The sequence below is a fragment of the Vigna angularis genome, chromosome 8 (assembly GCF_016808095.1).
Source record: "Vigna angularis cultivar LongXiaoDou No.4 chromosome 8, ASM1680809v1, whole genome shotgun sequence".
Lineage (NCBI taxonomy): Eukaryota > Viridiplantae > Streptophyta > Magnoliopsida > Fabales > Fabaceae > Vigna > Vigna angularis.
In genome coordinates, this window is record NC_068977.1 from 14901870 (window position 1) to 14928442 (window position 26573).

The 26573-nt window shown below is 33.7% G+C and overlaps 2 protein-coding genes across 3 annotated transcripts; one reads left to right on the plus strand and one right to left on the minus strand.

The window, feature by feature from the left end:
* Window positions 1-586: 586 nt before the first annotated feature.
* LOC108345802 (OVARIAN TUMOR DOMAIN-containing deubiquitinating enzyme 12) lies at window positions 587-11083 on the minus strand. Of its 2 annotated transcripts, none has more exons than XM_017584562.2 (10): window positions 10881-11083; window positions 10132-10366; window positions 8980-9053; window positions 4185-4239; window positions 4025-4099; window positions 3462-3535; window positions 3285-3333; window positions 1758-1842; window positions 1277-1333; window positions 587-1169 (listed from the first exon to the last, which is right to left on the minus strand). In XM_017584562.2, the coding sequence occupies exons 2-10, from the start codon at window positions 10300-10302 to the stop codon at window positions 1123-1125; spliced, it is 687 nt and encodes a 228-aa protein (XP_017440051.1). In that variant the 5' UTR covers window positions 10303-10366; window positions 10881-11083; the 3' UTR covers window positions 587-1122. The 2 variants fall into 2 exon arrangements, with proteins under 2 accessions (XP_017440051.1, XP_017440052.1); XM_017584563.2 differs by having other exon boundaries at window positions 10132-10304; window positions 10881-11081.
* Window positions 11084-12055: 972 nt separating this feature from the next.
* On the plus strand, window positions 12056-16636 carry LOC108344413 (uncharacterized). The gene is made up of 3 exons (XM_017582857.1): window positions 12056-12062; window positions 12158-12336; window positions 16445-16636. The coding sequence occupies exons 1-3, from the start codon at window positions 12056-12058 to the stop codon at window positions 16634-16636; spliced, it is 378 nt and encodes a 125-aa protein (XP_017438346.1).
* The last annotated feature ends 9937 nt before the right edge of the window (window positions 16637-26573 follow it).

The following is a 26573-nucleotide window of genomic DNA, read 5'->3' on the forward strand; positions in this document are numbered from 1 at the left end:
AAGCTTTAACGAAAATAATTTATGATTACTTTATCAATAGAGTATCTCAGCTAAAAAATTAAAATTTGTTGTTACTTTCAGCTAATTTTAACAAATACAGTCTTAGTTTAACAAGTGAGTTTGAATAGACGTGGTAATAAATACTTACATGAAAATGCAATAAAACAAATTACTAAGAACATGAATTACAGTTTTCATAAACTAAAATTAATTTATACTTCAGTTTTCTTTAAAACTCTCATCTAAATTCTAGAAAAATTACAGTGCAAAATTATTTTAATTTGAGAGAAATAGGATTCATTTTACCTAAATCTGTTTTACCTTTTTATCTAAATATTTATTGAAAAATTTACCTAGACTAGCTCAGAAAGTGGCCGTTATAAGTTCTTGTTGAATAAGCACCAAAATTATTTATCCAAATACGCATTTATAAAGGCTAGTACACATGATTAGGGGGGAAACAAAAGATTTGGATGGTTCAAACAATTTTTAAAATTTAGTAAATCAATACATCAATACATGATTTACATTTTACAAAGCAATGAAATAAAATACAAATCATTATTGACTGCTCTCCTCATCGAACTTAGACAAATAAAATAATAAATTAATAAAAAAAAATCATGACAAGAATACTGTAAATAATAATATACAGCAAAAAAAATACAAGTGATTTCTTTCCCCTCAAGTTCCTCTTTTTATGTGTAGGAAAAAAATGTCCACAACCGACTGCATCTTTAATACTCTGGCAAATAGAATTTTCAATATTCAGTTTTGTAGATTGCTCTCCGAAAAATGTATAATAGCACTTTGTGTTCATAATGTGTTACTATTTTAGATATTTTGCACATCCAAGGGACTGATCAACAAAGGCTCCAACTGGTAAACAAATGCTTGTGATGGTGTGGTAAAGATAAATTGATACAAAAAGTAGATAGTTGTAATATTAAGATGTCTTCCATATAAGAAAAGGAGTCTATTCTCAATTGGAAGTTTAAGAGGTCTACTTGCCAAAGTCTCAGTCGAAAGGCAGTGTAGTGGACATTTTCTCCTTGACCTATAAATGATACAGAATGTATACACAGCACTACATCTTAGGACTGATGCTTTTATCTACCTCTCCTAGAACAGCCAGTGTTTCCTCTTTGGTTTAGGCTGGATAGGTGCATCTAGGACAAAAGGAGAGGTAATAATCAATGACTAATAAAAGTTTATTCAACACACTTAAAGTAATTGAGTTTCAATCTAAAGAAGGATCAAGTTATGGTGGACAAACCTCGGATTTCATATAATGAATTGTAATGAACCTCAGACCAGAAGCTCAACCAAAGTTCTGCATCATTAAGGAAATAATTGGAAACAAAAAAGTAAGAAAGTACTACTGTATACTACTCACATTTTCAAAATTAAAGATATGAGAATATTTCAATTATTATTATAGGCTTGATTTTATAAGTGTCAATTTATGAACATAAATCGATTAGAAGAGGCTCGTACTTTTATCTTTGCTTAGGAAAAACCACTTTGGTTGGAATTATATATTTCTCAACTTAAAATGTTTTCTTTCGGGGGAAAGCTAAGGGGTACTGCCATTCAGAAACTGCAATGCATACTCGTTGTTCAAACAACATCTATAAGGTAAAAGAATATAAATTATGGGGCATGTTATCTCTATTAAGTCCTTCATTGCTCGTAATAAAACTTTCAAGGTTAAACGAAGTTATTGCAGGGTATAAGAATGATAATGATGGCCTTACCACGCTGCGGTGCTTGGTACAATGGTATAATTTCGATAAAACAGGTGTCTCTGAATGATGTTAGAAGGCATATCTTTGCAGCAAACTACATCAGAAACAATAAACGTTATTGGACATTTTGGAAGTATCACACAACAAAGATCATCATATTAACAATAAAACAAAGGATCAAGTTTGTCAATAGAATATATGTTGTAAAAGTCAGTAATTAGATAATGCAAATTTCAATTTCTGTGAGAATATAATCATTGCATGAACATCAATCACATAAATACTTCATTACTATAACATTGTACATTTTTCTCTTCTATTAAAAATCACAACATAAGCAAACTCAACTATTTTTTGTTTTGAGTATGTTGTAGGTGATTAATTGTCCCGTGAAGGAAGCCAAGTGAACCAAATAATAATAGAATCGTGGCACTTGGATAACTATGCTCTTAAGTAAACAGAGTTGCAATGTGATTATAAGTTATAACTTAACAACTAGTATCAAAGCTAAGGTCACAAGTTCAATTCCTAGCAAGCAATTGTCAAGGGAGAGATTATTTAAGGTTTTCAATAACCAGAACTAATGCGGGGACAAGCAAACGATGGGAATACCATACAAACTCACTTATTTTAAAACAAAAATACTGATTAGGGTTTCCCTCGCACATTCTTCCATGTAGCAATATATCCAAATTTCCCCAATGCAATCAAATGGACTAGGCAAGAAAACCACACAATGAAATTTGACCAAAAACATAAACAAATTAATTCATCAGGTTTATGGGCCTCTTCCACATTTATAGTCCTTTCTTCCATTCTTTTCAAATGTGAATTTTTCTTCATTCACATCTCACTCACACTAGTATTCTCCCAATAGTTTTGTCCTCACTGTCTTATCAAGGGAATCTTGAAAACAGCTTTTCAAGTTAGCTGGCATATCAAATTTCTGAGTACCCACATCCAGTTCACCTACATTTCTATATAGTATGATCTTCCCTCAACCTTCCTTTCATACACATAAATAATATATATTCATTGAAATCCAAATCAAGGCTTGGATCACAATATAATAATCTTTCAACTAGTAATACAAGACAAAAATCTCCACAAAAACCCCTCCACGAAAAGGGAACAGATTAACAGTCAACAATAAGGGCTACTCTAGGGGCCAACTATAAACAAAAGTATAATAAACACGTATATACGAACAAATTAAAATAAATAAATGTGTACATGCAATACATTTTATCTAATACTAATGCATATTACTATGTTAATAATAGCTTTTGCTAGGTGACATGACATTTTTTCTGTTCTATCATTCTATAACCCAGTTGGACAAATGTCCACAGTTGAGTTGAGAAGGTTCTAAATTATCTTTTTCTATAAGAATGCTATTTTAGTTAATCAAATTGAACCTTTTCAGCTTAGTTTGAAAAGAAAGTTCAAAATATTTAAGAAAAAAATGAATAAAAATAATAATCAATTGGTAGCATCCAACAAAAGTAACAAACTGTTTGAAATAGCAGAACTAACATTATCAGCAGCTGCTTGCAATGTAACATGGTCCCCCCATTCTCCAGATCTGCCAAGCATTAGAATAAGGTAAATATAGTCTCTATTTGATGAAAATGACACTTAAAGAAGCCACAAATCAGATGCCCCATTGTAAATACAATGGTTTAAGTGATGACTTATTTGAAAGATACATACTTAGCCATCTTCTTGTGGTATTTTTTGTACTTCATCGGAACATAGCATTCATACAAAGAACGGTGATCTTTGAGCTGGTAAAGAGAAACATTAAGCAAATAAGTATCTCAAATTTTCCATTTGCTATATTGAATATAATTAATAAATTTCATATTGTTCCGCCACTTACAACAAAGGATTTGCACCACTTCCTTCACATGATTTAACAACAATTTTTATCACTAAATATGCCAACAATTTAACCTAAATCTTTAATTTCTTCTCTTGAGGACACTTCCTACTGTATACAGTTAGGTATTTAAACTAATATACATTTTTCTCTAAACAACAATTGTCCACTAATCTCAAACACTATAAAAGAACAAAATGTTGCTTAATATCTCCCCTCCGCACTCCTTTCTTTTAATATGCTTTCAATGATTCAAAACTGTTCATCTACAAATCGGCATTTTGTTAATGTTAACCTAGTAAAACAACCACAAACCATGAAAACCAAATTTCCAAATAGGTTGCCATATTTTGTGGGAATTATTCTTTCAATGACAGACAATAGTACAACATACCTGTTTTACTATCTCCTTGCGAACATGCTTGTGGTGTTCAGGTGACCTATAAAGCTGATCAGAGAGTGCACGGAACTGCAATGGAGGGGAATAATTATCACAAATTCCAAAGGGTATTGTCATAATGCTTATGCCTCAAGTAGTTGCTGTAATAACCCACCTGACAATTCCCGTCGCCAGATACTTTGACTTCACATAAACCATAGACATTCAACCTAAAGAAGTGAAGAGACAATAGGTTTAATATCTATAACAAAGACAAAATCATTGCAAGAATACAGGCTAAACTTATGAATATTATTTTATCAATGTAGATTCCTAACACATCAATATGTTGGTCAACAACTGCAAATGGACAAAGATTCAAAAGACTTAATCTTATGTTATTAATGGTTCAAAATATGTATATAGTCTTTCTATCATTAACAAACAGTACATGTCAAACAGAATAGAACCTAGTCATTATTTGCATGTTCAATTTTGATAGATGGGACATTATTTGATTTTTAAAGATGAATATTATAGTCTAGTGTTCATCAGTGTATTTCTAGAAAGTATTTCTTCTTCGAACCTTCGAATCTTAGAAATCAATATCTTTTCGCAACAATATTTTTTTCTTCATTGGAATGGACTGAATTCTTTCAATTTCTTATTTGACTTACGTATTCTTTTTTTCTAAATTAAAAAGGAAAAGACTAACTCCAGAAGTTTGTTAAAAATATAATGTGTATGATAGGAAGAAACATATTAAGAAGTAGTTGTGAGTTAGGTTGTTAGGGTGAGTGAGGTCGGGGGTGATAGATTTTTTAAGCAAGAAATCAAACACACACGAAAAGAGACTCACATGCATCCATATTACTTGAAAAGAATCTGTTTATTACTCTTGGAACCAAAGAATACAGAGTACAAGTTCAAACACTAACATGGGAACACTCTCCCTTCACCCAGGATACAATGGTCTTGTCTATACAATCAAACAACCAAAAACATTTTTGTCACGAGACACCCCTGCCCTCTTATAACGCCATCCCAACCTGCTAACCAACCCCTAACTACCCAACAAGCCTCCTAACCGCCTAACAACCTACAACCTCCTTATTAATTTCTTTTCCTCCTTTCATATACTTTTAAAACCCTATCATTACCTACCGCCTCCTTAACAACCTTATCCTCAAGGTTGAATTCTCATTGTCATCTCATCTTCCTAAGTTTGCCTTCTAATCCCCCCTCTTGCCACTCAATAAGCACTTGTGGCTGATGAGTCCTCCTATTCAGCACCATGAGAGGCCAACAGACTGGCCCTCCCCCTTATAGGTCCTCCGGTAGCTCTCTCCCAACCTACTGTGCTCCCACAGATAATTTCAGCAGTGATACATGAAAGACAGGGTGTATCCTAGCTGTTTCTGGCAGCTGAATTCTGAAAGTTATTGGTCCTACTTGTTTAGTCACCTGGAAAGGTCCATAGTATCTAGCTGAGAGTTTTAGGTGCAGTATGGTAGGCATAGATGCTTGCTTATAGGGTCTGATCTTTAGGTAAACCCAGTCCCCCTCCTTAATTGTTGTTGGTCTCCTTTTCCTGTTGGCAAACTTAGCCATCTGATCCTACACCCTCTCCAAATGATACCTCAATTGTTTGAGCGCCTCATCCCGAGTTTGTAGCTCTTGTGCCACTGCTTCCATCGCCGTTTCCCCTGACACAAACCGTGTTAGAGTTGGTGGAGGCCTCCCATATACCACCTCAAAGAGGGTACACTTGGCAACTCCTTAGTAACTGGTGTTGTACCAGTACTTTGCCCAAGGTAAGATCAAACTCCAGCTTTTTGGCTATTCTAAGCTAAAAACCTCAGATATGTTTCTAGAATTCGGTTGAGAACCTCTGTCTGCCCATTCATTCTGGTTGATAAGCAGTGCTCATGAGTAGTTGGGTGCCCTGTAGCCGGAACAATTCTTTCCAAAACAGACTTAGGAAAGTAAGATCCCAGTCACTGACGATTGATGTCAGTATCCCATGCAATTTGACAATATCCCTCACAAATACCTCTGCTACAAACTTGGCTGTATAAGGGTGTTTTATGGGTATGAAGTGTCCATATTTGCTCAGCCGATCTACCACCACCAATACTACATAATACCCATTAGATTTGGATAACCGAACAATAAAGTCCATGCTGATTTCCTCCCACTACTTGAGGAATGCGCAAAGGCTGTATCAGGCCTTCAGGTGATGAGGCTAGGTATTTATGTTGCTGACAAACCAGATATGCCGCCACAAAATCAATCATTGTTTTCTTCATCCCAATCCAATACAGTGACTGGGCTACCTTCCGATATATCCTGTAGACCCTTGAATGCCCTTTTGTTAGTGTGGCATGGAACTCAGCTAATGACCTTGGAATTCGTGCGAACTGGGCTGAAAAAACCAATTTGCCGTTATAGTGGAGGCGATCATGTTCGAGGGTGTACACTGGATGTGAGTTGGGGTTTGCCCTTGCTTCTTCTTTGATTTTTTGCAGGACCCTATCACCCTCTACCTCTTCCAACACTGCTTGAAACTCCTGCCATAAGGGTTTGGCAATCACCCTCAACTCCATATCTTTTTCCTCATTTTCCTCCCCCTTCCTGGACAAAGCATCCAGCACCCTATTGGAAGCCCCCGTTCTAGACATGATCTCAAACTCATAGCCCAGCAACTTAGCTCTTGGTTCTGAGTTGTGATTCTCTATTCCAGTAAGTACCTTATGCTCCTTTGGTCACTAACGAAAAACTTCTGGCCAAGAAGGTAGGGTCACCAATGTTGTATGGCAAGCACAAGGGTCATCAGCTCCTTTTTATAAATCGACTTGGAGAGAGATGATTCCGATAAAGCCTTGCTGAAATACACAATGGGCCTTTTATTTTGTGACAAAACAACACCCACTCCTTTACTAGAGGCGTCACATTCAATGTGGAATGTCTATGTGAAGTCAAGCAGAGCCAAAATGGGGGCAGTGGTTATAGCCTCCTTTAAGGCCTGCATAGCATCTGTGCTCTGTGGGGACCAACTGAACTGCCCCTTCTTCAGTAAATCGGTTAAGGGTCGGGCTATCTTCCCATAATTTCTGATAAATCTCCTAACCCCTCAATTCTTGTTTTCCCTGTTGCATTGCTTCCTACTTTGCACCCCACCGTGTTATTAGTCCCTTCCTACCTTACGGTACTCATACTGCTTGTAGTACCTTATCCATTCTTGCCCCCCTTGAACGTCTTTGTCCTGGAAACAGCTCCAGAACCCCCTGGAATCTCCCCTATGTCTGATTATTCCTACTGGCCATTCCTTCGCTCATTCTTGGGTCTTTACTGGCCTCCTCCACATCCTTTGCTATCTCCATCGCTCTCAGGAGATCCCTCAAGTTGTGGGGTCTAATTTGGCTTCTTATTTCTCCTTGCAACCCAGCAAAGAAATACCTTAGCAGCTGCTCTTCTGTTAATTCTACAGTTTGGGCTACCAGCATTTCAAATTCCTGAACATAATCCTCCATTGTTTCCCCTTGTTTCACTGCTGCTAACTTCTCAAAAACAGAACATCTATCTCTTCCTCTGAACCTCCTAATTAGTGCCTTTGTCAACTCTTCCCAAGAAGGGTTCTTGGTTTTCTTTTTCCAGAACCTGAACCAATAGCTTGCACCTCCCTCCATGCAAATGTATGCCAACCTCATCCTCTCCTTACCCATGACATTTTGTATGTCAAAGATTTTTTCCGCCTTGGCGATCCATCCCATTGGGTCCAATCCTTCAAAAGGGTAGTTCCACCCACTTCATCTAGTTTTTTTGTACTTCACCCCTTTCCTCCTCCATCCCATTGGGTCCAATCCTTCAAAAGGGTAGTTCCACCCACTTCATCTAGTTTTTTTGTACTTCACCCCTTTCCTCCTCCAGTTCTTCCTCTGGGTCCTCTTTCTTCCCCAACCGATCTCCATTCACCGACCCCTGACTCCCCTCTGAACTTCTATCTTGGTTCATGGGTCTTCTTCCAAGAATTATGGTTAGTTCTTTGAGTTCTTGGTGAACCTCCCTGGTTTTTGCCTTCACTTCCTCCACAGTGTTCCCCAACGCATTCACTTTTCCCTCCAAGGAACTTGACTCTTCCTTCCATCACGTGCTCCTCTCAAAGGGATCCGATAGGTCAGACCAATTTGATAGATTTCTTTAACCAAGAAATCAACCACACACGAAAAGACACACTCACACGCACCCAGATTACTTGAAAAGAATCTGTTTATTACTCTTGAAACCAAAGAATATAGAGTACACGTCCAAACGCTAACACAGGAACACTCTCCCTTCACCCAAGATACAATGGTGTCTATACAATCAAACAACCAAAAATTTTAGATACAATTTCAGAATATGCACATATAATCTCTCTATAATTAACAAACAGTACCTGACAAACAAAAATAAAACCAGCAAGTACTTGCATGCTGAAATCCTGATATAAAAAGGTTGCTAATTGATTTCACCACATGATATTTTTTTTACATTTCACTGATGATAAGGTATTGCAAATCCCTAACATCGTTTATTCCAAGAGTTAGAAAGAATGCTAGTATATTGCTCTCAGCAACAGCTTTTTCTAACAGCTTTTTTTATTTTTCCAACCATTACTACATGACCTCCTAAATGTGCTGCTATAACTAAAGCTTGCCTCCAACTCTGTACTTGGCTACAGAGAACTTTTCAGTCTCAATTCATTTTCATTTAAGTAATCGCATTGTTTCTGTTTCTAGTTATTCATATGAAAACATATTTACTTGACCAGTTATGTTTTAAATTACAAATGGTAAATAATAAAAGTTCTTCTTTTCTGCCCAGGGCAATTGTTTTAACATCCATCTTTTACAAAAGGGGTCCGTAGAAAATTAGTTTTAGAATATTCACATAAGAAATAGTACATTTAAGATAGGAGGAACACACACCTCTGAAGCAGACGCTGGTGATCCATACTGGCATCATTTACAGTGGGGATAAAGGAATTTATCCGGGGAACATGCTGTAATTTCAAGAAATTTTCATTAGAAGAAATTAAACAAAAAAATTAATCAAAACTAAGATATAATTCCCTCCTAGCTTCTCGAAGAAGGGGGAGAACAATTACACAATTTTTGTCTGCTTTTCAGTGTGATGACAAAGCCAATGAAGCATAGGTTATTATACCACAGAATACAAACAAAGCACAGCTTAGCCAAATCTAGAAAGTGCACCAGCGGAGAAAGGAAGAAGTAAATAACAACACTCGAACCGTTCTGTCCTTTCAAAGCATTATATACGTCCTGAACCAATTCTCACAAAAAAGCTTAAACTGTAGGATAAAACCATGTGACCCATTTTATAATTAACTCACAACTCACCCAAGAACCTCTACGCTTGAACATAAGGGATATTAAATGATGTTGCTACATTTTGAATTAAATTATAATGGACATGTGGGGAAAAAACAGCAATCCATTTATGATCTGTTGAAATGTATTAATAAATTCCAACCCATCCAGTATCCCCCATTTAACAAAAAACCATCCAATCTGTTTCAAGTATATCATTTTATTTTTCAAAAAACTAACACAAAACGAAGTTCCATATTTATATACCTTCTCACACTAAACATGGAAAGATCCAACGCTTATCCCTTAAAGATTTAGGCCCAACCAATGAACTTTAGACTACTTGATCCAATAGATTACAAAACATGTTAAATGGTCCATAATCCATTCAATCATAAATGGTGTTTCAGTCCTACCAATTCACTAACCTTTACTATTATATTGGATGGATTGATTGGATTTATATCTAGCTGGATTGGATGGTAATTGGATAAACAAATTGAATTTTCACCCTAATAAATTGGACAATGAACCTATCTATCCTACCTTTTGTTAAACTTGAACTTTTATTCAGAAAGAATGGGAGAAAAGGATCAAAATCCGGACCACATAGTCATAGAGTAACATTATTAAAAGCTTAAGCTATTACTATCTAGTTTTATAATGCATTTTCATACAACCATAACATGTCAAACACTCAAAATCTAAAGTTTTAGTCTGAAAAGTAGGAATTCTAGGGGGAATTCTTACAGGAACAGGTTCCAAGTTGGTAAGCCGCCGGGCAACTGCTCCATCTAATTTGGCATACTCTTCCGACAGCACAAGAGCAATCATCTGGTCGTCCTCCACATCCTGCTGACTGCTAAGAGATGTTGAACGAGAACTTTCACCAGAATACTCGGTCTGATTTCCATTCCTCATATCTGCCGGAACTTTAAGTTTCAAACTAAAGATAAAATTTCACAACAATAAACAGCAACTGAACCTGAAAACAAAAAAATTCCAAGGTCATGGAACATTTCGCAATCTCGATTTTTAAACCATTGATGATCTCACTGCATCTCTCCCAAACGTCTAGTTAGAACACCGAACAAAGCATCGCAAACATATACAATGCAACAATTGAGAGGCGAAATCGGTGACTGTAAAAGCAAATAATGGGTATGATAAAGAAAATTATAATGCGAAATTTTCAAATACGATTACCAAGTCCAATTTCATCATCCGAATCAACGAATAAAACAACAATTTTCAAATCCTTCTAAGCATACGCCAAATTAGCAATATAAACAGACCCATACATATTGATCATAAACGAATGACATTCAATTAGAGCTAGGTAGTTAATAACACGCAATCGGATAAAGATTCTGATCACAACCCACAAAAACAATCACAAAAGGGTTCGTGAATAATCAACGAAATTTAATCCCGTGAAACAAAGACGGCAATTTTGTATTTGAAATTATATTTAAGAAGAGAAGAAGAAGAAGAAAAACCTGTGATTGTGATGCGAGTGAAGGATGATTTGTTGATGCAAATCGAGGATGAAATGAATAGGTACGGTTAAGAAGAAGGTAGAAGTGAGGTGTGAGAGTTAAATACAGAAGGTTTCAATTCCGCGTTTTTTCGGTTGGTGAGAGACGATAACTTGAATGTCAATGCAGACGACACGTTACTTTTGTTACTTTTTCTATGCACACTAACGCTAAAGTAAGGGTCTAAAAACAGATATAAACAATATGCTGAATTCTACCGTGAACCACTGCGAAAAGTTATTCATGGTGCCCAATTAATCATAACCATAAGATATACTACAAAATAAATTGAACGCACCGGATTAAAAGATTATAGCATTAAACAACACAAACTTCATTAGTTAAATATAATTAAGTAAACAAAATTAATCTAATAATCAAACTAATCACCGTTTGATATGTGGATTTTGTTTCTATTTCAGTAGAGACGGTTAAGCAATTTTGTTATTTCCACCATTAATGGAATATATCCTATTTGTTAAATATTTTGTTATAACTCTGGCTGTCGGCAATTATTGGTTCACGCTTAACCACATGCTTTGTTCTCCGAACTAGAAATCACCAAATTAGATGATAGATATGTCCTTTTCACTATATACGTATTGAAGCATTTTTTTCACGTAATAAAATAAAACATTCTTAATACAATAAATCATATTTTTTAACTCTTGTGATATTTTTTTTTTTTTTGTCTAAACCATCTCAAACAAAACATAACTAATTCCTTTATTAATATAGTATAAGGATTAATTATGTGAATATAAGGACAAATGAATGCAAAAGAACTAGTTTTTTTGGGGCTTTAATAAAAACAAAAAGTAGTAAACAACAAATGTATATGTAATAACCACAAGAAAGCTAAAGCTAGCGTGTCATAACAATGTATAGCAGAAAACTAACATATTCAGAGCTGGAAATATAGAAATGTGCAGAAAACAAGTGAAATACGATGACTTAAGGGAAATAGAAATTAATTAACCATACACTATGCAACCGAGAACTAAAAAAATACAAAGTTGAGAATGTAAAAGGTGCATTACAAGCTAAATGAAATGCATGCTTGACTAAGAACTAAAACAGATGCTTGAGAAAACAATGAACCAGTTTTAGTTAGACATGATGGGACAGTACATGGAATGAAAGGTTATTTTTGGAAGTGTAGTGAGTGAGTGTTGAAAGGTTGGATTGATACCTTTATTGTTGTTGTGATTAAAGTGTAAGAATTGATAGCTATGTAGGCTACAAATTGAAAGGGATTAGGCAGAGGTTAAAGGAAATGTTGCAGAAGTGGCAGAGCGCGACTTTAGGGCCAAAAGCTTTGATCCCTACCATTACTGATGAAGTGCCTAATAATAATGATGGAAGTGGAATGCCATTGATAAACAAAGAGTGCTTCCTGCACCTCCTAAGTTCTTCTGTACCTCCAAATTACTAATATACTCTTTTAATTAAAAAAAATTGCATAAGTGATTGCATTGAATGTTAACTAGATTTCATAATGTGCACCAACCTGAAATAAATGTGTGTTCTATATTAATGCATCCTTTCGTTCATTCTCCTTCTTTGCTTCGTTGCATTTTTGTGGTCTTGTGTGTGTTTGTGGTGTTGGTAGTGACTTAGCTGACTATGGTCTGTGGTGGTGGTTCTTCGTTTGTAAAAGTTGGAGTTGTCGTTAGAGGTAACTGAAAGTCTTTGGAAAAGTTGAGGACCCTTTACCGACTTTCCATTTTCGCAATCATCCTCAACAATTCTTCCATTCTTTACGTTGATTATGTACTTAGTTATGATTTTATTTCGTTTTGGATGGGTGGTTTGTGACGTTTGTTTCGTTTCAGTAACAAACTCACCTTCAAAGTTAGTTTCATTTTAGGTTTTTCATGTTTTTGTTTGGTTGGTAAAATTGAGAGTATGGTCAAACGAGCTTCAAATAATCTGAAAATTTGTTGAAATGACCAGAAAATCATGAAAACACCTCACCAAAAATTTCAGCTCAAAATTCAAAGTCTAACTATTTTAAATATTTTTGCAAAGTTTGAAAAAAAAATAAATAAATTTCTGAAAAATAGAAAACAATGTTTTCCCCCAAATCCATATATAATAATAGAAAAATGGTTAATGGGAGTGAAAGTTAGGGTCAATTTAAGATCCAGAATCCAAATAATTTTTAAACTTTAGATTTCACCCAAATTAAGGGCTCCTGTGATTTTTCTCTTGAAATAGGAGTTTAAAAGAGTGGTAAAAAAATTTCGTTCAAAGATAATAACCCTATTTGTTCAAAGATAATAATCATAGCTATGAAAACCAAAAATCAAATTAAATAGTTATATGCAAGACTGTATTTTTGGGTTGTAGATACTTGTTCTTATGTGCAGTTTGTTTCTGTGTTTTTGGGTTTATGTGATTTGATTTGTGATATGGAATGTTTACAGGAACGACCATTGTTTTTTTAAATATACTTTAGACATTAGTTTTGGTAAAAACCAAGGTAAAAAGGGGTCTATTGTCTCAGTTCTGGATCCAACCGAGGTCATAGACCTTTTAATTAATTAATTTTAAGGGTCTATGGCCTCGGTTGGAACAAGAATTGAGGCGATAAACCCAATTTTTTATATTTTTTATTTATTTTTTTGTTTACTACTTCGGGTTTCTTGAACCAAGACAAAATTGTAACTTTTTTGCTTCGATTTTTGAACTGAGACCAAAAGTCCCGACTTTTTACCTTATATGAATATATCTCGGTTCTACAACTGCTGTTATAAACACAAAACAATTGTTATCGTATCCCCTTGTTGCATTAGTGACTTATTTTGGAATACATTTTTCCCTCTAATTTTATATTTTTTAAAATTAAATTTATTTAATTATTATTTTTTATTTATTATATAATTTTTAATGTGTTGTTGTTTTTTATTTTTTAATATGTTTATGTTTTTTATTTATTATTTAATTTTGAATATGTTTTGTTTCTTTTTATTTAATTTTTAATTTTTAATGTGATGTTGTTTTTTTTATGTATTATTTAATTTTTAATGTGTTGTTGTTTTATATTTAATATTTAATTTTGAATTTGTATCGTTGTTATTATTAGATAAAGGAATATTGAGTGATAAATATGTTTATTGTATAGGTTGTGATTAATATTATAAGATGAATAATTTTCCATTTCAAATGGATTCTCAAATAAATTTGAGCTTCATTTCCGAAATTTCTTCTTTCATAAATGAAGTGGTTGAGATTGATTATACAAATAATTTTACCACTGATCAAATATTTTCCTCACGCAATGATTTAATTGAATGAGTTGAATGATTGCATTCGATTTTGGATTTGTTGTGGTTATTATAAGATCTCACACCATAATTGGTGAAGCCGGAAAGAAAGACGCTTGTATTGTTAGGTTGTGAAAGGAGCGAAAAGTACAATAAGTATAAACCGGATGTTCAGCCCAATCTATCTCGTACCAACAAATGTGAGTGTCTGTTTAAGTTGAGGGGCAATGTCTTCTTCTTGTCTCATCTTGTGATGAACTCTCACCACTTATGCACCTCTTGTTCTAACCATTTTTCTTAACCAAAATATATAAAATTACAAAATTAAAATAACCATCAATATATAATAATAATAATAATAATTAAAATAAAATATTAAAAAACAAGACAGAAAATTCAAATGACAACAAAAAAGAATTATAAAACAAATCAAAACAATTACAAAAAAAAAAAACAAAAATATAACATAAACAATTAAAAAAATTAACATAACTACAATTTCAAATAAAAAACATAAATAAAAAGCAAAAAAAAAAAGTAATTACAAAATAAAATAAAACCAACAAAATTAGAATTTTCTTTTTTAAATTTCAAATAATAAAAAATAAAAAATTAAATAAAAAACCAACAAAATAGAAAACTCAACAATTTCAATAATCTAAATCTCCTAAAATTTCAAATAATTAAAAAACATAGATTAAATTACATAAAAAAATTGCAAAACTAAAAATACCCAAAATAAAATATAAAATAAATAATTAAAAACAAAAAACAAAAAACATACAATTTCAAATAAGAAAACATTAATATATTAACGGATTATTAAAAACAAACAAATTATAAAATAAACAATTCAAATATATTAACGGATTATTAAAAATCATTAAAATTCAAAATTTATCATAAAGCGAAAACGTACTTAAAGAAAACCTTATCCAATTATATTGTTGATATATTTTCATATTAAATCAATTATCTTAAAAATATCAACTGAGTTATCTATATCATTAATGTCCTTCTTAAGTTTTCAAAATTATAGATAAGCCCCTAATTGTTTCAATATTTACACTTCAACCCTAATTGCTTTTCAAAAGTGCATAATAGCCCCCTGTTTGACCAACTTTAACCAAAGAAGACCTGTTGACCAGCTTTGACTGAAGAATGACGCGACCAATGAGGGTCTGCCACGTGGCAACCCTCATTCTCACCCAAAAATTAGGATTTCCAAATTGCTGATGGTCCGCGAAAGGAGAGGATTCGCATTTTCTCTGGTTTTATGCGAAGAAGACAATGTCTCACTATTTGGCTCTCAACAACGTTATTGATTTCTATGCTCCGCGATAGTGTGCCAAATGAGGTTGCGCGAGACGCCATCGAGTTCTTTGTTTCTGGGTTCGTTTGCTACATTTGCAACATGCGAAGGGTAAAGACTGCCTGTTTGGCCCATTTGTATATTATTTTCGACACAAAATCTGATTTTGGGCCTTAATTTTCAATTTGTGCCATTTAACTCCAAGCTTTGAATCAATTAAACTCTAATTTCGCTGCATCAACAAACATTATGACATCCAAGAATAATTTATGTGCTAAAACTCACTTTTTACGTCTCTTTAATTCCCGAACCCAACAATTCCAATCGTCCCAGATTTACTTTAAATCAACCATTTGAGCCAGGAATCTCACTAAAAAATTGAATTTTAAAGCATAAATGTTGGCATAAATATGCACTCATCAATGATATAATACATTTCAATTGGAAAACATCAAGAGGAAAGAAGAAAGGACGATTATCTCTACAAGACGATGAAAACAAATTGTTGGATGAGGAAGACGAACTATAGTGTTGCTGCAACACCAACACGATGTCGCAAACAATAATAACCATCAGCATATAACCACTACTACGACGTTCCAAGCACAAACGACAACTGAAGTAGAGGAAATCTTAGGCGCGGAGGATAACTGCACAAGTGGAGAGTCGCACGAAGAGAATGAAAAGTGGAGGTTGTTGCACTATGATTTCCTTTTTTCTAAAAATGATAAATTGAGAGAGAAGAATCTGAATCAAGAAGAATAATAAAACAATTAAAGATTCCTCTCTGTCTTTGTCAAAAGGGTACATGTGGCATTATTGGAAAAGTTAGAGATTTAGGGAGAAAAGACTGAGGTGTAGGGAGAAGAACTTATAAACAAAAGGGTAGTGAATGTTATGAATTCTCAATCTGACAAGAAGACAACTACAAAAGTCGTCCTTAACTGCTTCCACCACCTGATGTTCCAAAGGGATACTTGGCAGTTTATGTTGGACCTAAGCTTAAGAGGTTCATCATTCGCACTTGGTTCCTCAGTCATTCTCTCTTTAAAGTTTTGCTGGAAAAGGCTGAAAAAGTTCTATTAAAAAAAACTGTAGAAAAAGTTAAGCCAATAATCTCATCCAAGAGGGAGTGAATTGGTTATCCCTTTAAAAAAATTGTTCTTTTAAAAGCTTTTAAAAATATTTGAAGTTTTCTTGGAATGCAATCAAACAAGAATATGAACAATAGTAAAAGAGAAGGGATAGAAAGATCAACACAAATATTTCTACTAGTTCGGTCAAGCCTACATCTAGTCTTCCTTCAATCAATCTGACTTGAATGGAACTAATATAATGATAGAATTATACAAGCAAGAATACAAAGAACTCCCCTCTCACTCTCCTTTCTCAACTCAATATTCCTTATAGCACAATATGTGAATCTCCTCACAATCTCAACCTGTAAAGTAATCCCAACTTTTTGTAACCTTAGAGCAATCCCAACTCTATGAACTAGAACACACATGTTATCTTCCTGGCTCATAGGAACGGGGAAACACAATCCTCTTAATTGTAGATGAACATTGATCCTGATAAAGTACACCTCAATGTGCAAAATGATCACCAATGTGAAAGAACAACTTCTTTGTGAGAATCTTGATGAATTTCCTTCCAATTAAGCAATCTTGATTCTCCAAGAAGGTAAGAACTCTCCTACAATTAATTCTCAACAAACAAATCAGTTATGGAAGTGTAAGAGCATAAAATCATGTTGAGGTGGAGAGCAATGTGTCTATTTATAGAATTTTCAAACTCTGACGCAATTTAATAGATTAAGCATATGATGTAATCTGTTAAGTTTTTCCTTGTCCTTTAACAATTTTATATTTGTATCAGATTTAACAGATTAAAAGTGCATGCAATCAATTATGTAAAACATACAAGCCAACAATATTCAAAATATGATCGTTATTGACAGTTATAGCTTTCCAAGAAAATGATTTTCACAAGTAACGCATTTTAACCGACTAGGAAAATATTGTAATCTGTTAAGTTTCATACTTAAGCAAATTTGAAAACATTTTCCATTCTAAACACTTCATTGCACTCAACAAACATGTACTGGCATAACAACGTGTTTTAATCTATTATAGAATTAATGTAATCGGTTAAAACATAATTGTTTTGTCCTTGTTATGCATATACTGAAATATGATGAAATTTAACAAATTATGTAAACAATGTAATTGATTAGGTCTCTCAGATATACAAAGTGCAATGTGTTTCAACCTATGATTAATTTCATACAAAGAATGTATATACCAATCAGTTCAAGCACAAACCCAGATACGATCAATCAATTATTTTGTCATTTGTTGTGCAAAAAACTATAAAACATTTCTTTTGTTCATCATCAAAAACATGTATGTGAGATGCGTTTAGCTATACACAACCCCCCTATCAACAATCTCCCCCTTTTTTGATGATGCACAACAAGAAATCTGTTTTGCAGTTAGTCTCCCCCTTTAGGCATTAGCAAAAAATGACAATACAAGTAACATAGAAATGAAGTGCTAAGAGATACATCAAAATAAAACTCTTACAAACCATTAAAGAATGTGATGTTCCCCCTATCATTAAGCAATGTAGTACTATACCAGTTGAGTAATACAAGATTTATCACAGTATAAATCAAAGCTTAATAGATCAAATGAAAATAATATAAAAGAATATGAATGTATACAGATCAGAGTATATACTGATTTCAAATGAATGTTTCACGAGATATCATGAGCAATTTGCAAATTCTCAATATGATTTATGCAAATAAAATGAAGCACAAAGTATGATTGCTATTATAATGCATGATACCAGCTAATACAACACCAGAACAGATATAATAGTGTAAGAAATTCTACAAGAGTGATGCAATTTTCAAAATGAAGCATATGTATTGATTTTCAAAACATTTTTTTTATCAATATGCAACATATGACATATCCAATATGCTTAACATGTATATGATAACAGTTAAAACATGTTTAGCAACAAATATCAACAATTATAATCATATACCAATTGAAGAACCTTTTAATCAATTACATTTATAATGTAACACATTAAAATAACTACAAAGTGAATTGTTTAACAGATTATGAATCCGTTTAATCTGTTAAAATTCGTGAATATGATCAAATATACAGTTTTGATCTTTTAACCAGTGAATATCAGTGTACAACCTACAAACACAACTTTCTCAACCATGTTGAGTGTTAGCATAGTGATAAACATTAGTAGTTGTACAACAATTATTAGATCCATGAATGATCATGTGCAATGAGCAAGTGACAGTGTAAAATTATATTGCACTCATAGCAGTTTTAACCATTTAATCACATTCAATCATTCACCAATTGATTTCAATAAATCCAATATCAATCAATCAATCAATCAAATTGCATTCAACCAATAAGCACAAGATATGGATTCAAAAACATAATGTCATTAAAACTGACATTATCCAAACAAGATAGAATAATAAATTGTTTAGAGTAGAAAGGCATTATGGCCAGATTACAACATTTAAACCAAAACAAAAAACTACTCAAATACAATTCTAAATCATATCCCTAAGTAAAATGTCATCATCACTTTCGTCAGGTACACTCTCCTTTATCCTCATTTTCATCATCCTCATTATCCTCTTCTTCATTCTCATCATCATCATCATCATTCAGACTTTGGATTCCCAACTTCTCTTGGGTAGTAGTTATGTCCTTGTTGATCTTTTCAAACTAAGATGTGTAGAGAGAAGATAGAGAATGCATTTGTCTAACCATGTACTTCTCAAATTCTGATTTTGGCCTAAAGAGGCAGATGATGACCCTGTTGAAGCTTGTACTTCATCTTGATTCTCATCTTTGAATGTCTAGTCATTTACTCCATGCTGAAGTCCCATGTGATATAAGGCAACTTCATCCACAACATTCCTTTTGCCATATGTTTCACATGACTCTTCAACGTAGTCAACATGAAGATGATGAAGAATCTTGGGTATGAAAACAACACATGGCAGGCTAGCAGATTCAAGTTGTGTTACCTTGAGCATATTATCAGAAATAGTTGTTGCCCAAGTGGTCTAAATGTTTCCCTTAAGGGCACGTATTATGCACAAGTCTTCAATGGTTAACTGTGCATGATTGCTTCCCCTTGGGAGAATAATCCAGGCAATGAGATACATGCACAAAGGCGATCATCTCTCTTAATTCTGCCTGTTTTGTAGATAGAGTAGTCTCTGGGCTGGTTTGGATCCGGAGAGAGTCTTGGTACACAGAGAATTTGTGCATTCCTTCAATCCCCAGATGACACTTTTCACCCCTTAAGCGAAAACGATCAATGAAAGTCCAAACTTCCTCTATCAGCTTGATGTCAATACCTTTTACTCTAGAACAGAGAGTTCCATCACTGATTTTCAAGTTGGAAGAGAAGACCCTTACAAGGTCTAGATACCATAGTTCAGCCATTTGAACAAATGTTTTCAGTCCTCGTCATTCCAACCACTCTTGAAATGTCAATCCTTTTCTCCTGAAGAAACTTAAAGTAGCGTATTTATGAGGAATTACTTTCCTCATCCTACACTGATCAATAAAGTTTGTCTGAGCTTCTTCTTCACTTATCCATCCTTCCAGGTTGGAACCCCTTGCCCTGTTGATGAACAAATCTTCGATCCCCGAAAACGGAGTCAAAAACTTGTTAACCCTCGGCAAGTGTAACCGAATCATATCAAGTAATAAAACATGGTAAGACCAAGTATCGTTTTCCCAAGATACTCACGGCACTAAACAGTTATGTGATTACTCAACTAATTAAGACTCTAAAGAACATATTTTTGGGATTTTGAATGCAAATGCAATAAAATAAACATGAATGCATGAATGCAATTTGATCAATTGAGGTTAAACACAAGAAAGAATGGATGAAGTTGATGATATTGTTGTTGGGGTTTAGATTTAACCTAATTTACTCTCATGCATTTATGAATTCGTCTTTCTTTTCATTAATGTTAATGTCACTCTCTAAATTACCTTAAACCCGATGCCTCGGTGAAGAAAGCCTATCCTTAATTATGAGTTCATACAATTCCTAGCATCCCTAATAATTAATTCTGAAGCACAGAAGCTTAAAGGCAACCAACCCTCATATCCCTATGTCTAGGCAATTATGCTTTTGGGAGAATTTCCCCTGTTCTAGATTTCCCCGTATGTGTCCATATCGACAAAATTAATAATCATGACATCGAATGAGTTAAACAATGCATGTTTTGAGCAAAGAGGAAAAACCTTAACAATTAATGAAAGAAAGCATGTATCTTATAAAAGATCTTGAAGAAAAAATTCAATACATGAGAGTTTAAGAAGGTTACATCTTTCCCAACAACAATAAGGTTTAGCCCTTCATCGTCATGGAAGAACTAGATGAATAAGGGAATGAAAGAATGAAAGAGATAGAAAAACCCCGAGAAAGAGAAGAGGAGAGCCGTCACCATCCCCAAATCTACCCCCAAGGGGTGAAAAGTGTGTTTTTGTGCTTAAGCCATCAAAAGATACTAACCCTAGGAAGACTAAAGCCTTATATAGACTTCTAAATATTACAGAAAATTAAGCCCAAGTCCATAAGAATAATAGAAAACGGGTCCTAGCCCAAATTAGATCATAAAAATTACAGAAAATTGGCCCAAAGCCCAATAAAGTGGCGCTCAGCGGTAAGTGCGTTTCTTCTATTTTGCCCCTCAACTGCATTTTTACCCCTCAGTAGTGCAAACGGGTCCTTGAAAGTGCCGCTCAGCGGTACTTGGCGCTGAGCGGTACTTGCGGCTTCTCTTCTTTTGCACTTTTTATGTCCTTTTCTGATTCCATCTCTTTCCCACTTCACTTCTTTCATCAAATTCATCTTAAAAACCTGCAAATACAAGGAAATTAAATATAAAACTTGTCCAACTCTCTTATTTCTAAAAACATAAGCAAACGTATGATTCCAAGCTAGTTTCTAGTCATAAAAGTTGTTTTTTATATCAATTTTAAGTATAAAAATAACAGTTTTTCAACTGTTATCACAACCCCAAACTTAGAATTTGCTTGTCCTCAAGCAAAACAAAACGTGGCTTAAATGAAATAATGATACTACAATGGTCTAGCACACTAAAAAGCATTTTTTCTCTTAGGACAGGTAAGTCACTCATGAATGCTCATCATAGAAAGATTAGTCAAGATAGAATGATGCTTTAACCAATCAAGCTTCAACTATGCTGCTCACATAATTAAGACATACACAACAGAATCAAGCTTCATCAACAACTAAGCAAGAATGTTATCATAAAGTGCATGGAACTATTCCTCACCAAAGATAGTGTTTCACTCAAGCACTCAAAAGTATTTCACTCAAGCACTCAAAACTGTTTCACTCAACTCAAAGGTGTATAGTGAGGTGACACTCTTACACTCTACTATAACAATGTCACATGAATCAACTTTGCCTTTCATTTAACCACATATCAAACACACTTACAAGCAAGTTATCATCACAAGGGCTTTTCAAGGCTTGTATTGAGGCTGGGCTAAGAAGAAAATTGGTTTTTCTGGACAACAAAATTCCTTGAGTTAAAAGAGTGCATAATTCATTTATTCTCATTAAATCTCAACTCTCTTTCTTCTTTTATGTGAGAAACCAATATTCAACTCATTCCAATTCTTTAATTGCATTAAGCTTAACCTTTTCTTTTCTTTCTTTTCTTCTCCTTTGCTTTTTGCTTTCACTTTTTGCTTTTGCCTAATGCTTTTTTAATGAATTTCACAAAATTCTTTCCGGTTTCTCACCACCCCAAACTTGAACCATTCTCCATTACCACAAAACATACTTTACTTAACTCAAGGTAAGGATTTCAAAAAGGGTTTTTCCACTTTTCAAATTTATGCTCAAGGTGCAAAGGTTAGAGAAAACATTGATCTTTATTGGGTTCACCTATTGGCATTGGCTTTAAGGGAGAAGAAAACTTGGCCTTGATCATATGTAACAAGCGAACAAGTGGTTCAATCATAGAAAATTAGGCAAAATCAATCATGCTTCCAAAGTAATAGCATTCAATCAATCAAAAACTCTAGAGTCCAATATCTCACAGGTTAACTCAAGTTCCACAATTTGATAACATCCTACCAAGCATATTAATCACAATCACAAGTCATCATGCATCTATTTTCAACAAAACCATGAGCAACCACCATCTATGCTTAAAAGCCTCACCAATCATTAACTCAACATGCATCATAGAACAATAGAGCAAACACAAGAATATTACTCATCATAAACAACATAGCATCAACAAACCATTGCATACAGATAAAGTTTTAAGCCAAGTACATCAAATCCTATACTAAAAACAGAAGCAAACAAAGATAAGAAAAATCCTGCTCTAGTGTTGATAGCATCCATCAGTAGATACTCTTTCACCTAACATCCATCAGTAGATGTAAACCCTTTTCATCAACACTCATCAGTAAGTGTCTGATAGAATAATATCCTTCAGTAGATACTCAATCACCTAGCATCCATCAGTAGATGTTGTGCTTCTTCTCTTGATGATCTTGTGCTCATAGTATAGATTTTCAATTTTATCTTGCAAACACTAAAGAACATTGCACTAGAGCACCCAATTAGCACAAAAGATAAAAATAAAAAATAAAAAGATAAAAGAAAATAAAAAGAAAACAAAAATAAAAAGATAAAAAGATAAAGAGGCAAAAAGAAATATTAAAAATAGAAAAAGATAAAAAGAGAAAAAGAGAAAAAGAGAAAAAGATAAAAAAATAAAAATATAAAAAGAAAATAAAAAGATAAAAAGAAGAAAAAATAAAAAGAGAAAAAGAAAAAAAGAAAAAAAATGAAAAGAAAGAAGATAAAAAGATAAAAAGATAAAAAGAAGAAAAAATAAACAGATAACAAGATAGAAAGATGAAAAGATAGAAAGATGAAAGAATAAAATAAAAATTAAAGATAAAGTCTAATCAGTTAAGAATCACACAAATAGAATAGTTATACCACGAGTCCCCGGCAACGGCGCCAAAAAGTTGATGAACAAATCTTCGATCCCCGAAAACGGACTCAAAAACTTGTTAACCCTCGACAAGTGTAACTGAATCGTATCAAGTAATAAAACATGGTAAGACCAAGTATCGTTTTCCAAGGAGACTCATGACACTAAACAGTTATGTGATTACTCAACTAATTAAGACTCTAAAGAACATATTTTTGGGATTTTGAATGCAAATGCAATAAAATAAACATGAATGCATGAATGCAATTTGATCAATTGAGGTTAAACACAAGAAAGAATGGATGAAGTTGATGATATTGTTGTTGGGGTTTAAATTTAACCTAATTTACTCTCATGCATTTATGAATTCGTCTTTCTTTTCATTAATGTTAATGTCACTCTCTAAATTTCCTTAAACCCGATGTCTCGGTGAAGAAAGCCTATCCTTAATTATGAGTTCATACAATTCCTAGCATCCCTAATAATTAATTCTGAAGCACAGAAGCTTAAAGGCAACCAACCCTCATATCCCTATGTCTAGGCAATACTGCTTTTGGGAGAATTTCCCAATTCTAGATTTCCCTTTATGTGTCCATATCAACAAAATCAATAATCATGACATCGAATGATTTAAACAATGCATGCTTTGAGCAAAGAGGAAAAACCCTAACAATTAATGAAAGAAAGCATGTATCTTATAAAAGATCTTGAAGAAAAAATTCAATACATGAGAGTTTAAGGTTACATCTTTCCCAACAACAATAAGGTTTAGCCCTCCATCGTCATGGAAGAACTAGATGAATAAGGGAATGAAAGAATGAAAAAGATAGAAAAACCCGAGAAAGAGAAGAGGAGAGCCGTCATCATCCCCAAATCTACCCCCAAGGGGTGAAAAGTGTGTTTTTGTGCTTAAGTCATCAAAAGATACTAACCCTAGGAAGACTAAAGCCTTATATAGACTTCTAAATATTACAGAAAATTAAGCCCAAGTCCATAAGAATAATAGAAAATGGGTCCAAGCCCAAAACAGATCATAAAAATTACAGAAAATTGGCCCAAAGCCCAATAAAGTGGCGCTCAACGGTAAGTGCGTTTCTTCTATTTTGCCCCTCAACTGCATTTTTACCCCTCAGTGGTGCAAACAGGTCCTTGAAAGTGTCGCTCAGCGGTAATTGGCGCTGAGCGGTACTTGCGGCTTCTCTTCTTTTGCACTTTTTGTGTCCTTTTCTGATTCCATCTCTGTCCCACTTCACTTCTTTCATCAAATTCATCTCAAAAACCTGCAAAAATAAGGAAATTAAGCATAAAACCTGTCTAACTCTCTTATTTCCAAGAACATAAGCAAAAGTATGATTCCAAGCTAGTTTCTAGTCATAAAGGTTGGTTTTTATATCAATTTTTAGTATAAAAATAATAGTTTTTCAACTGTTATGACCCGCGTTTCATTCTCTTCATCCTTTTGTATTGAGAAGTTGAAGCCATTTGCAAGAGATGTTGACAGAAGATTTGAGGAAGGGTGATTTTGAGAGAGAGAGAGAGGCCAAGTATGATCTCAGATGAATGTGGATGAACACTTTAACAAATTAGGGGTCATATTTGATGGATTAAGTCTAGAGGGAAACCAATTTTAAAAACTTGAAAAACCAATACAAACCAGACTTAATTGATTTACCACATTATCTAACTGATTAATCTATTTCAATACACAAATTTAACATTCAAAACAAACAATGAAAAATCTAATCGATTATATAAGTTTTCTAACCGATTAAAACACGACTGATATAAGATTTTAAAGACAGATAAATCACTGAGAGAAGTCTAATCGATTATATTATGTATATAATCGGTTAAAATTCGCAAACCAGATTTTTCACACAATTTTCACACCACTCATGCACAAATCATCACAAATATCAAAATGAATGTACAGTGTAAGAATGATGCATGTTTTGACAGAACTAGATCTTGTTACCACACTTGTAGAACTCGAGATATATGTGATTCATCATTTAAGATTTCCTTGAGCCTTTGCTTCCAAATCATTTCAGTTCCCTAGAAAATAGTCATATGGTTTTGTTGCAGGTACCCAAGTGAACTTAGGGTCTTTGTTGTTAGTGACAAGAGTTGGTTCCTTAAGAATCCATTTGAATTTTCCTTTTGGAATCCCAGCTTTCCTATAATAACAGGATTTAGAAACATGGCTAATTATATTGCAGTAAAAGCATGATGCAGAAGAAGATTTGCTTAAATCAGAAAATTTCTTAGAATTAATTCTTTCGCTTTTAGCAGAATAGTCTATTCCCTGTTTATTTATAACTCTTCTTTGAGATCCTAGCACAACTTCAAGATTAGATCTTCCTAAAGTGAATTTAGACAGTGTACTCATTAAGACACTCATTATATTCTTGAACTATTGTTTTAACTTCAAATTTAATCTTTTTTACAGATTCTAAAGCAGTTTCAAGATTAGTTTTGAGGCATTCATTATCATCGACCAGATTATCAATCACATGTTCAAGATCTCTTTTCTCACTCTTTAATCGATTAACCTAGTATTACATTTTCATTGCTTCAGCATGTAATTCTTTAAATGCATCAAGGAGTTGATAATACATGTCCTCTATTGGTTCATCATCAAAGCTACAACCACTTCTTCCAGAACATACAAAGCCAGCCATCAAGCAGAGATTTGTCTCTTCCTCCAAGTTGTGATCATCATTACTTAAGGAACTATTTGAATTATTGTTCCCACAAGCTATGTAGGCTTTCTTTTGCCTATTCTTTCTCCTATCTTGGTTGGTTTTTTCATCAAATTTATGTTTCATCTTCAAGACCGGACAGTTTGGCTTGATGTGGCCTTCTTTTCCACACACATAACATGTAGGAACTGCAACTTTGCTCCTCCTTTTGTTGCCTCTTGTATTACCTGCAAAATCAGAACCAGATTTTCTAGATTTCAGGATCTTTGAAAATTTCTTTACCATTATATTAATGACTTCCAA